This window comes from Mesoplodon bidens (genome assembly GCF_964165515.1).
Source record: "Mesoplodon bidens genome assembly, chromosome: 4".
Taxonomy (NCBI): Eukaryota; Metazoa; Chordata; class Mammalia; order Artiodactyla; family Ziphiidae; genus Mesoplodon; species Mesoplodon bidens.
The window spans coordinates 79,649,581-79,663,415 of NC_138160.1; the positions used below are offsets into that span (position 1 = coordinate 79,649,581).

A 13,835-nucleotide genomic window follows, 5' to 3' on the forward strand; every position below is an offset into this window, starting at 1 on the left:
GCAGCTCAATAGCAAAAAAAACAAACCCAATCCAAAAATGGGCAGAAGACCTAAATAGACATTTCTCCAAAGAAGATATACAGATTGCCAACAAACACATGAAAGAATGCTCAAAATCATTAGTCATTAGAGAAATGTAAATCAAAACTACAATGATATCATCTCACACCAGTCAGAATGGCCATCATCAAAAAATCTAGAAACAGTAAATGCTGGAGAGGGTGTGGAGAAAAGGGAACACTCTTGCACTGCTGGTGGGAATGTGAATTGGTACACCCACTATGGAGAACAGTATGGAAATTCCTTAAAAAACTACCAATAGAACTACCATATGACCCAGCAACCCCACTACTGGGCATATACCCTGAGAAAACCATAATTCAAAAAGAGACATGTACCAAAATGTTCATTGCAGCTCTATTTACAATAGCCCAGAGATGGAAACAACCTAAGTGTCCATCATCAGATGAATGGATAAAGAAGATGTGGCACATATATACAATGGAATATTACTCAGCATAAAAAAGAAATGAAATTGAGCTATTTGTAATGAGGTGGATAGACCTAGAGTCTGTCATACAGAGTGAAGTAAGTCAGAAAGAGAAAGTCAAATACCGTATGCTAACACATATATATGGAATTTAAGAAAAAAAATGTCATGAAGAACCTAGGGGTAAAACAGGAATAAAGACACAGACCTACTTGAGAATGGACTTGAGTATATGGGGAGGGGGAAGGGTAAGCTGTGACAAAGCAAGAGAGAGGCATGGACATACATACACTACCAAACGTAAGGTAGATAGCTAGTGGGAAAAAGCCACATAGCACAGGGAAATCAGCTTGGTGCTTTGTGACCGCCTGGAGGGGTGGGATAGGGAGGGTGGTAGGGTGGGAAATGCAAGAGGGAAGGGATATGGGAACAGATGTATATGTATAACTGATTCACTTTGTTATAAAGCAGAAACTAAAAAAAAAAAAAAAAAGTTAAGTCCAGGGGGCTTCCCTGGTGGCGCAGTGGTTGAGAGTCCGCCTGCCAATGCAGGGGACATGGGTTCGTTCCCCGGTCTGGGAAAATCCCACATGCCACGGAGCGGCTGGGCCCGTGAGCCATGGCCGCTGGGCCTGCCTGTCCCGAGCCTGTGCTCCGCAACGGTAGAGGCCACAACAGTGAGAGGCCTTTGTACCACAAAACAAACAAACAAACAAACAAAAAAACGTTAAGTCCAAATGAGAAAAATATGCAGATAACCTGAAAGCTAATATTTGTAAATAAGAAGAGCTGAGAGAAATAAATGGATGATAAAGTACTGCTTATGAGAAAGTTTTCCTGATGAAACCTTCTTCTTATAATAAAAACTTCAAATTTGGGGTGAAGTGCCCTATAAACTGTTTAAGCTTCATTTTGTGATTACTACATTTTTGTAAACTTGAAATAGAAGTTCTCTCAATCTACTTAAGTAAACCTTTGGCTGCTTGAATAAGAAGAAGCTAAACAAGAATGATTTCCATTAAATCTTGATGATTTTTAAAAATAACTCATCGAATTTTCTGCTAAATGTACACATCAACATTGTGTATTTAGTTTGGCTGCCTCATACACTGGTAAGACGGATACATGTGTAAATGAATTCTGGTGAAGTTGGACCAAGTGTAATTGCTTCAGTATACCTCTTAATGCCTTTGTGTTGCTCTTTGTATTATTATCTTTGAACTGTCATTTTACTCTAAATACCATATTTAAATGTGCCCTAATAATTTTTTTATTACTTTGTGTAGACTTCCCAGAGTGTGTTCCATAGAATGTCAGGACAGCAAGATCTACCATTCTGTTCAAATAATGCTGGGAAATGTTGCATGTGTTTCTTTCTGAGATTTAAACTGTGTACTAGCATTGTTAATAAAGACTCTGTTATTAAAGCCTCTTGCAAAAAATAAAAATACAAAATTAAATTTCTCAACCCTTCCTAGGCCATTGCTTTCTCAACCTATTAGTCCACAGAAACCTGCCCTTAATCCCCACCCCACCACGCCTCACCTGCCTCCGTGGACTCTGCCCCAACTACATATCAGCATTCCATGCCATGCATTTTGTAAAATGCTGCCCTAGGGTCATAGACCTAATAATAGACGTTGAGAGAGTCAGAAAACATCTTGGTGTGCTCAGTTTCTCTCAATTTTCTTTCTACTCCCTCAAAAATATCTATTTGAATATATAAATAACATCCATGAACATTATTTCTGATAAGAAAAGATTTCAGGTAATTAAAAGCCTGAATCAATTAATCAAATTATGGTCTATATTTAATGAATGCATTATAATAATTAAACGAACTTTTCTTCTAATTGAAGGCATGATTTTAGAGCTGATTATCTGAAAGCAATTTTCTAAGCAATAACTCTGTCTCTGTTGAAGCATGAGTTTGAGAAGGGGGTGAACTTGGACTACAAATGTCTGACATCCAGGTGTCCTACTGCTGAAGAATGAGCAGGGACACCAGAACTTACAAATTAATTAGATTAGAAAATATCACTGAGAAAATAAAAGTCTAGAGCCCTCTTCAAACTTAGGAGACAGGTCAGTGCTTAGCATGGTCTACCACTGTAGTTAAGACTGGAATGCTTGATCAATTGATAACATCAAACATTTTTTTTTTTAGAGTTCAAAAAAGTCATTGTTTTTATTTATTTATTTTGAATTTTATTTTATTTTTTTATACAGCAGGTTCCTATTAGTTATCCATTTTATGCATATTAGTGTATATATGTCAATCCCAATCTCCCAGTTCATCCCACCACCACCGCCCTACCCCCCACTTTCCCCCCTTGGTGTCCATACGTTTGTTCTCTACACCTGTGTCTCTATTTCTGCCCTGCAAACCAGTTCATCTGTACCATTTTTCTAGGTTCCACATATATGCGTTAATATACGATATTTGTTTTTATCTCTGACTTGCTTCACTCTGTATGACAGTCTCTCTAGATCCATCCACATCTCTACAAATGACCCAATTTTGTTCCTTTTCATGGTTGGGTAATTTATTTTATTTTATTTTTTTTAACATCTTTACTGGAGTATAATTGCTTTGCAATGATGTGTTAGTTTCTGCTGTATAACAAAGTGAATCAGTTATACATATACATATACCCCCATATCTCCTCCCTCTTGATGCTGTTTTTCCTCTTTTGGTTTTTTTTTGTTTTCCCAGCCTAGGTCTTATAGGTTTGTGTTCAAACAACCTACAAGCATGACATAGCAGACCTACACACAGATGCTGATTTTGCCTTATGTATGCAACCAGAACAGTGAGCACAATCTCTGTTTTCTGGCAATCTACCTCATGAGCCCTGGAACTAGAACAATTATGACATGCCTTCCCAGTATTGAAGCAGCAGATGCACAGTCACAAGGAGCCAAAGAACACAGCTCTGGGGCTTCCCTGGTGGCACACTGGTTGAGAGTCCACTTGCTGATGCAGGGGACACGGGTTTATGCCCCGGTCTGGGAAGATCCCACATGACACGGAGCCGCTAGACCCGTGAGCCATGGCCACTGAGCCTGTGCTCCGCAACGGGAGAGGCCACAACAGTGAGAGGCCTGCGTACCACGAAAACAAAAACAAAGAACACAGCTCTGTGTCTTACACTGGGGCCAGTAATGCATGGTTAGTCTTGCTGAAAAGGGTAATGAAATATTAACCTTTTCTCAGGAAAGTTGAGGCACATAGGAAAGAACAAGAGCCAAAGGAAATAAAAAGAAGAAAAAAACCAGGAAGAGTAAAGGAGACCAGTGGCAGGGACAGCACAGGTAAATGGCAAGCAGCAAGTCCTCTGACAGCTGAGAAGAGAGCAAGTGATAAATAAACTTAGACCAGTTCTGTTACATGGAAAGGGGATAAATAGCCTCCTGGTCCTCAAAACTGTAGCAATAGAAACATTTACTTATTTACTCATTCATTCTTTCATTCATTCATCCAACAAACACTAAGTTCTCTCTGTGGGAGAAGCCTAAATTGGACTCACTTCCAAACTCCCACTTTTTCTATTACAATGGACCAAGGCTATTAGATTCCCTGATCTGCTGTAACAAGGAGACTGTCACTGCATTTTTCTGCCATATATATTCAGGAGCATGAAATCTGGCAGTGATAACATAAATGAGTAATATTATTTTTATGAGAAGGGAAGGCCAGCAAGGATGAATTCTGTTAGAGGAATGGGCCCGTCTCCAATCTCCCCCATCTGTGTGTAACATAAAGCCCTCTCCCCACTTCTAGATAGTAAATAAACCCTGAACAAGAGATAGAGAATCCCAGAATTCACTAATAAAACCCTGCATTGACTCTTGAATTTCTAAAAGTAAGTCTCTATCTTTGGGTGTATTTGGGACCCAAGATACAAAAAAAATACAATTTTTGCATGTCTAGGTCTGTAGCTTAAGAAAGATATGTTCTTAAGTTTGTTTTGAGAGAAATATTGAAAAAATTCCATTCCCAGAATTTTCTAGTTAAAATTTTATGACAAGATGTAGTATTTCTATTTAATATCAAAAATGGTATTATGTTTCCATAAATATAATTTAGTGCTTCCCTACTTTTGATAAAAGAACTTATTTTAGATGCAAAGTCTCATATTCAAGTCTGACAATTAAAATAGACTTTTCAAAAAACCATATTACAATCCTATAGTTTTTAATTTAGTTTTACACTGTTCAGATGGTAATGTGAATAGAAATGGTGAGTCAATTACTTTTCAAGTGAAGTACTTTGATGAAATATAACCATTTTCTCCTGAAAGGGAATTATTATTGCCTTAAATTTAATCTTAGTTCTGCACATACTACAGGGATTTTCATGGCTAAACTGCTTTAAATTATCTCATGATTCATCTATCTTGAAAAATGAATGCACTTTACCCACAATAAGGCAAAATATATGTTGTAGGCTGTAGATGACTTTAAATTTGATTTTCTAGAGATATTTTATTAAAACATTTCTCTTAGGTGGCCAAAAATCAAGTCCCTTCATTTACTTTAGGGGCAGGGTTCAGGGATTAGACTGAGCTATGTGTACTTGTTCATTCGTTCAACAAATACAGAGTAAAGAAGACAAAGGATCAAGGCCAGAGGCTCTACTAAAACCAAGAAGAGAAAACCAATCTTCAGGTCTAGAAGTCTACCAAAGAAGGAAAGGCAAACCAGTGCTCTCTAAGGACAGGATTGGGGTCACTGATTCCAGGGCACATGTTGTTTGCTCTCTGCCCTAGTTTGAAAAAACATATGAACAGAAGGTAGGGGAGAACAGAAACTAGACTATAGTAGAAATAAACCAGAAGTCTGCAGGTAAATTTGACTAGATGAGGCCAAAACAGAAAGGCTAAACTCGCCTTCACCTCACACATATTAAGAACACGTACACTATAGAGTTCAAAAAATTATTCCAAAGGTCAGTATCAATGCCTTGTATACTTTTCTTTAGTTAGAAATGTGTAAAGATAGACAAATGCCAAGAACTAGAAGCTATAAAATCACCTGTTAGGTAAGAGGGGAAACTATAATCAGCTTAATTGGGCCCAATGGACCCGTTTTCCCCCAGAAAGGTTTTGGATAATATGAGTTGCATTTATTCACATTGTAAACTAGAGAACAAACTTAGAAAGGCCAAGTTCCTTTTCTATACAGGCCAGTGGCAGACATAAATTTGGAACTCATGGTGAAATGTGGCTTTGGAAAGATTGTTTTCTCCACACATTATTTTAAAATTTGTTTTTGTGAGCAGAGTGCCTAAGGTGGTACATGATAGTGTTATAAGTCAAGTCTGAAGATCAATCAACCTCAAAGTACTGAAAAGTTCTTAGAAAAGATGACTTAAAAAGGTAAGCAGACTTTTATTAATGGTAGCAACTGCATTTGTGCCTATAGGAGAGGAAGCATTTACTTATAAAGGATGGTAAAATATGGGTTTTTGAAGGATACCACCTCACTGGAAGAAATACGTGGTCATGGACATTTCTGACTCCTTCCTGAGTTAAATAATCCTGCTCTAACCACTGCCCTTCCCCCCAGGCTGTATACACACACAGATATAAGACTCATATATATGTTGCCTAAAAAAGACTTCAGATCTAAAGACACACACAGACTGAAAGTGAGGGGATGGAAAAAGGTATTCCATGCAAATGGACATCAAAAGAAAGCCAGAGTAACAATACTTCTATCAGACAAAATAGACTTTAAAACAAAGACCCTAAGAAGAAACAAAGAAGGACATTGCATAATGATCAAGGGACCAATCCAAGTAGAAGATATAACAATTGTAAATAAATATAGATAGATAGATAGATAGATAGACAGATATCCAACATAGGAGCACCTAAATACATAAAGCAAACACTAACAGACATAAAAGGAGAGATTGACAATAACAAAATAATAGTAGGGGACTTCAACACCCCACTTACATCAATAGACAGAAATCTCAGACAGAAAATCAATAATGAAGCACTGGCCTTAAATCACACATTAGACTAAACAGACTTCATAGATATATATAGAATATTACATTCAGAGCAGCAGAATATACAATCTTTTCAAGTGCACATGGAACATTCTCCAGGATAGATCACATGCTAGGATATAAAGCAAGTCTCAGTAAATTTGAAATCATATCAAGTATCTTTTCTGACTACAGTGCTATGAGACTAGAAATTAACTATAAGAAAAAAACTTCAAAAAACGCAAACAGGGCTTCCCTGGCGGCGCAGTGGTTGAGTCTGCCTGCCGATGCAGGGGACACGGGTTCGTGCCCCAGTCAGGGAGGATCCCACATGCCGCAGAGCGACTGGGCCCGTGAGCCATGGCCGCTGAGCCTGCGCGTCCAGAGCCTGTGCTCCGCGAAGGAAGAGGCCACAACAGTGAGAGGCCCGTGTACCGCAAAAAAAACAAAAACAAAAAAAAACCCTGCAAACACATGGAGGCTAAGCAATATGCTATTAAACAACAAATGGATCACTAAATAAATCAAAGAAGAAATTAAAAAATACCTGGAGATAAATGAAAATGAAACACAAGAATCAAATATGTATAGGATGCAGCAAAAGCAGTTCTAAGAGGGAAGTATTTGGTGATACAAGTCTGCCTCGGGAGACAAGGAAAACCTCAAATAAACAACCTAACTTTAACCTAAAAGAGCTAGAAAAAGAAGAGCAAACAAAACCCAAAGTTAGTGGAAAGAAAAAAAGAAAGATCAGAGCAGAAATAAATGAAATGGTGACAAACACAAAAAACAAACCCAAAAAACAATAGAAAAGATCAATGAGATTAAGACCTTGTTGTTTGGAAAAATAAACAAAACTGATAAACTTTTAGCCAGACTCATCAAGAAAAAAGGAGAGGGCCCAAAGCAATAAAATCAGAAACGAAAAAGAAGAAGTTACAACCAACACCAAAGAAACACAAAGTATCATATAAGACTAGTACAAACAACCATACAGCAATAAAATGGACAACCTAGAAGAAATGGACAAATACCTAGAAATGTACAATCTCTCGAGCCTGAACCAGGAAGAAATAGAAAATATGAACAGAACAATTACTAGCAATGAAATTGAATCAGTAATAAAACTCCCAACAAACAAACATCCAGGGCCAGATGTCTTCACAGGTAAATTCTACCAAACATTTACAGAAGAGTTAACATCTATCCTTCTCAAACTATTTCAAAGGTTTTCAGAGGAAGGAACTCTTCTGAACTCATTCTACAAGGCCAGTATTACCCTGATATCAAAACCAGACAAAGATATTACACAAAAAAAGGATATTATAGGCCAATATCACTGATGAACATAGATGTAAAAATTCTCCAACAAAATATTAACCAAACGAATGCAATAATACCTTAAAAGGATCATACACCACGATCAAGTGGGATTTATCCCAGGGATGCAAGGATGGTCCAATATTCACAAACCAATCAATGTAATACACATCATTAACAAAATGAAGAATAAAAACCATATGATTATCTCAATAGATTCAGATGAAACTTCTTACAAAATTCATCATCCACTTACGATTAAAAACTCTCCACAAAGTGGGTATAAAGGGAACATGCCCCAACATAGTAAAGGCTGTATATGTTAAGCCCACAGCTAACATCATACTCAATGGTGAAAAACTGGAAGCATTCCTTCTGAGATCAGGAACAAGACAAAAATGCACACTCCTGCCACTTTTATTCAACATAGTAAGGTAAGTCCTGGCCACAGTAATCAGACAAGAAAAAGAAATAGAAGGAATCCAAATCAGAAAGGAAGAAGAAACCTGACTTTGTTTACAGATGATACAATACATAGAATATCCTAAAGACACCACCAGAAAACTACTAGATCTTGTCAGTGAATTTGGTAAAGTTGCAGAATACAATATTAATATAAAGAAATGTATTGCATTTCTCTATACTAACAATGACCTCTCAGAAAGAGAAATTAAGAAAAGCAATACATTTACCATCACATCAAAGAGAATAAAATACCTAGGAATAAACCTACCTAAGGAGATAAAGGACCTGCTCTTAGAAAAATATTAGATGCTGATGAAAGAAATTAGTGACACAAACAGATGGAAAGCTATACTGTGTGCATGGATTGGAAGAATTTAAGTTGTTAAAATGACCATATTACCCAAGGCAATCTATGGGTTCAATGCAATCTTTACCAAAATACCAATGATATTTTTCACAGAAATGGAACAAATAATTCTAAAATTTGTATGGAAACACAAAAGATCCAGAATAGCTAAAGCAATCTTGAGAAGAAGAACAGGGCTGGAGATATCATGTTCCCTGACTTCACACCATACTACAAAGCTACAGTAATCAAAACAGTATGGTAGGGCTTCCCTGGTGGCGCAGCGGTTGAGAGTCTGCCTGCCGATGCAAGGGACACGAGTTCGTGCCCCGGTCCAGGAAGATCCCACATGCCGCGGAGCAGCTGGGCCCGTGAGCCATGGCCGCTGAGCCTGCGCATCTGGAGCCTGTGCTCCGCAACGGGAGAGGCCACAGCAGTGAGAGGCCCGCGTACCACAAAAAAACAAAAACAAAACAAAACAAAAACAGTATGGTACCAACACAAAAACAGATCATAGATCAAAGGAACAGAAGAGAGAGCCCAGAAATAACCAATGCACTTATGGTCAATTAATCTACAACAAAGGAGGTAAGAATACACAGTGGGGAAAAGACATTCTCTTCAATATATGGTGCTGGAAAAACTAGACAGCTACATGTAAAAGAATGAAATTAGAACATTTTCTCATACCATTAAAAAAAAGTGAACTCAAAATGGATTAAAGACCTAAAAGTAAGACTGTAAACCATAAAACTCCTAGACGAAAACACAGGCAGAATACACTTTGACATAAATCGTAGCAATATTTTTTTGAGTCTGTTTCCTAAGGCAAAGGAAACAAAAGCAAAATAAATAAATAGGACCTAATTAAACTTAAAAGCTTTTGCACAGCAAAGGAAACCATAGACAAAATGAAAAGACTACGTACAGAATGGGAGAAAGTATTTGCAAATAATATGACCAATAAAGGGATAATATCCAAAATATATAAACAGCTCATAAAATTCAATATGAAAAAAAAACCCAATTGAAAAATGGGCAGCAGACCTGAGTAGACATTTTTCCAAAGAAGGCATACAGATAGCTAACAGGCACATGAAAAGATGCTCAACATCGCAAGTTATTAGCGAAATGCAAATCAAAACCACAATGAGATATCATCTCACATGTATCAGAATGGCTATCATCAAAAAGACCACAAATAACAGATGTTGGTGAGGATGTGGAGAAAAGGGAACCCTTGTACACTGTTGGTGGGAATTTCTACATCCACTATAGAAAATGGTATGGATGTTCCTCAAAAAAATTAAAAATAGAACTACAATATGATGCACCAATTTTATTCCTAGGTATGTATCTGAAGAAGAAGAAAACACTAATTGGAAAAGATAAATGTACCTCAATATTCATAGCAGCATTATTTATAATAACCAAGATATGGAAGCAACATAGCGTTCATCAACAAATGAATGGATAAAGAAGATATGGTATATATATATAATGGAATACTACTCAGCCATAAAAGAATGAAAATTTTGCCATTTGCAACAATGTGGAATGGACCTGGAGCATATTATGCTTAGTGAAATAAGTCAGACAGAAAAAGACAAATACTGTATGTTATCACTTATAGGTGGAATCTACAAAATAAAACAAATGAATGAACATAACAAAATAGAAACAAGCTCACAGATATAGAGAACAAACTGTCAGTTACCGGTGGGGAGAGGGAAGAGGGGAAGGTCAGGATAGGGGTAGGGTATTAAGAGGCACAAACTACTATGTATAAAATAAATAAGCTACAAGGATATATTGTACAGTGCAGAGAATATAACCAATATTTTATAATAACTTTATATGGAGTTTATCAAAATTTTGAATCACTATGTTGTATACCCAAACTAATATAATCAACTATATCTCAATTTTTAAAAATGCAACTTTGAGGGGGCTTCCCTGGTGGCGCAGTGGTTGAGAGTCCGCCTGCCGATGCGGGGGACGCGGGTTCGTGCCCCGGTCTGGGAGGATCCCATATGCCGCGGAGCGGCTGGGCCCGTGAGCCGTGGCCGCTGAGCCTGCGCGTCCGGAGCCTGTGCTCCGCAACGGGAGAGGCCACGGCAGTGAGAGGCCCGCATACCGCAAAAAAAAAAAAAAAAAAAAAATGCAACTTTGAAATCAGCACCCTAACAAAACCAATTAGAATCCTAATAAGAAATTATGCTAGTATGGTTAAATTTCCATGGGCATTTGGCATAGAATCTCAATCATTCAAACTGTATGGCCTTTTACACTAAAATCATGCTTCCTTCTACTTTTTTTTTTTATTAATTAATTTATTTATTTAGGGCTGTGTTTGGTCTTCGTTTCTGTGCGAGGGCTTTCTCTAGTTGTGGCAAGTGGGGGCCACCCCTCATCACGGTGCGCGGGCCTCTCACTATCGCGGCCTCTCTTGTTGCGGAGCACAGGCTCCAGACGCGCAGGCTCAGTAGCTGTGGCTCACGGGCCCAGCCGCTCTGCGGCACGCGGGATCCTCCCAGACCAGGGCTCGAACCCGTTTCCCCTGAATTAGCAGGCAGACTCCCAACCACTGCGCCACCAGGGAAGCCCGCTTCCTTCTACTTTTGAAATGAATGTCCTTGAAGACAGTTCCATAGAAATCAGTTTATCCAAAACTTAAAATACAATCCAAGAACAGCCTAACTTACCATTAATTTCTCTTTTAACATGGAGTAAATATCTTTTGGCTTCTTCCTCTCTACCTTCAACTCCCCAGAGAGCTTAATGTAGAAAATGTAGCAATTCTTGAAGCCTATAAGAAGCCACATTTTATACAAAGGAAAGGTATTTCTGCAGAATTTTTAGCTTTTATCTTAAGTTTTAATATACTGAGAAGCTTTTTCTCTAATTGTGAGAAAGCTTGGCTTTAAAACGTTAACATGCTGAGGAAAATTACGTATGAATCCACTCAACTTCCACAATATACTGACCTCATTCTCCAATTTACAGATACATATGTTAAGTTAATCAAACAAGGAAGCCAACAGAATGAGGTGGCTCTAACATGTTAGCAGACTACTAAGCAAACCAAAACCTAAGCCTATAAATGTCTCAAGGTTAAGAAATGAAAACTTAAGGAAACCAATCACAAACAGCCAACTAGTCTTCCCCAAATAAAGCAACTGCTTAAACTATAGCCAATCAAATAATTTCCTTGCTTTGCTTCCACTTTTCTGTTAAAATCTTTCCCCTAGAGGCTTCCCTGGTGGCGCAGTGGCTGGGAATCCACCTGCCGGTGCAGGGGGCACAGGTCCAAGCCCTGGTCTGGGATGATCCCACATGCCACAGAGCAACTAGGCCCATGTGCCACAACTACTGAGCCTGCGCTCTGGAGCCCATGAGCCACAACAGCTGAACCTGCATGCCACAGCTACTGAAGCCCACATGCTTAGAGCCCATGCTCCACAGCAGGAGAGGCCACTGCAATGAGAAGACCACGCACCACAACAAAGAGTAGCCCCTGCTCACCACAACTAGAGAAAGCCGGCACACAGCAATGAAGACCCAACACAGCCAAAAATAGATAAATAAATACATTTTTTAAAAAAGGTCTTTCCCCTAGCTCCTGTTGGTAGAGCATGCTGGATACTTCTGGTTTGATGAGGTCTGATTCAAATTGTTGCTCAAACTCTTTTAACATTTTTAATATGCTTCAGTTTATTTTATAACACAATTCATTTGAGTGAATTAGCATTAAAGAAACACATGGGATAGGAGAAAAGATTACATGTTTGCATTGTCATTATTATAATAACAACATAATGAAGGTACTCACCACCAAGTCTTGCTGCCTGTGATGAGGAAAGTTGAAGAAATATCCCATGCACTTGAGCTGCAAAAATATAAACAGTAATTCTGTCAAAACTATTTTCACAGGATACATTGAATCTCTCACTCTTGAAAAACTGTGTAACAGGAAGGCTTTGGAGGAAAAGTCAACCCAAGTGGGTGGGCAGAGGTGTGACCAGATCAAAGCTGCCCCTGGGGTTCCCTAGTGAATTGCATAGCAACCTCTGATTTTAGGATAAAGACTATGGTTCTTCTCCATGACTCACAGCAACCAGCCATTTTGCTCCAAAAAAAAAAAAAAAAAATGGTGATGCAGTTTTTAAGCTTTGGCTCACCACGAGAGGAGATGGAAGCAGAATTTTGGCCCCTTTTGGGTTATTTCTATCTCTTTCACTTAAGGGTTTGAGCTACTTAGATCTGCTTTCGCAGTCAAGTGAATTTGAGTTCCAAGACATCTCCTTCTTGGTCTTGTAGTTAAGAGGGAATGGAAAGATAGAGGAAGGGAATTTTCAGTTCTCTGGTAATTAGTGCAAATATACACACACACATGCACACATGTATGCACGTATGTGTTTGTGGGTATGTGTTTCCCTTCTCAAGTATAAACCCAACATATCACAGGTGGATTATCTCTCTACCTTTCTGCCCCTGCACATCTCCTCTCAGCATCATGGAAGCCCACAGCTGGACTCAGAAAATAATAGAGCTAAGTAGTTTACCATGGTACCAACCTTTGATGGGTGTCAAAACTAGCGCTGATATTTAACAGATATGCATAGTGTAATTGTTCCAGTAGTTAAAATGTTGAAATACTTCCATATGGTTTTCCTGAGCCCACAAGTCTCTAGACCACCATTCTGGTCTCCCTAGTTTCTCCCCTGGGACTTCCAGAAGTCCCCCATCCCAGCTTACCCACCTCTGGACTTCTTCACCAACCAGAAACAGAAGGTTTAATGTCTGGCCCAGCAGGGCATCCAGGCCTTGCTCTGCACTAAGGCAGCCATCATTCTGATTGATCTATGGTATGTGTATAGTACTGAGTATTAAATATCTTTAATGTCACTCCTAGGTAAAACATCACTGCAAATGTCACATGATGGGGGAAATTACATATGCTGAAACTTTTGTCAAGAAGACAACAGTATGGAGTTAGGAGGAACAGTGCTAAAATTCCTGAGGTGAAAAATAGGATGAGACCTCAAGCAACGTGCATGACTCGTCTAAGAAAGAGTGGGTTTTGTTAAGTATAGTGCTGGGAATGACCGTGGGCTACAGGTGAATCGCTGGGACAACTGGGGAAAAACTATTTTCCCTTCCTCAAATGCAGTCGTCAACCTTCCCTACAAATACATTTTGGACAAATATTT

At 38.6% G+C, this 13,835-nt stretch overlaps 1 protein-coding gene across 7 annotated transcripts in view; it reads right to left on the bottom strand.

The window, feature by feature from the left end:
* ERAP1 (endoplasmic reticulum aminopeptidase 1) overlaps positions 1-13,835 on the bottom strand; it is a 129,572-nt gene that overhangs the window by 79,002 nt on the left and 36,735 nt on the right. For all 7 annotated transcript variants that reach the window (XR_014015642.1, XR_014015643.1, XM_081231838.1 and 4 more), the window contains one exon: positions 12,455-12,511. Coding sequence is in view for 5 of the 7 variants with exons in the window: in XM_081231838.1 (XP_081087964.1) it covers positions 12,455-12,511 (57 nt within the window). In the remaining 2 variants the exon portion in view is untranslated. The remainder of the gene's footprint in view (positions 1-12,454; positions 12,512-13,835) is intronic.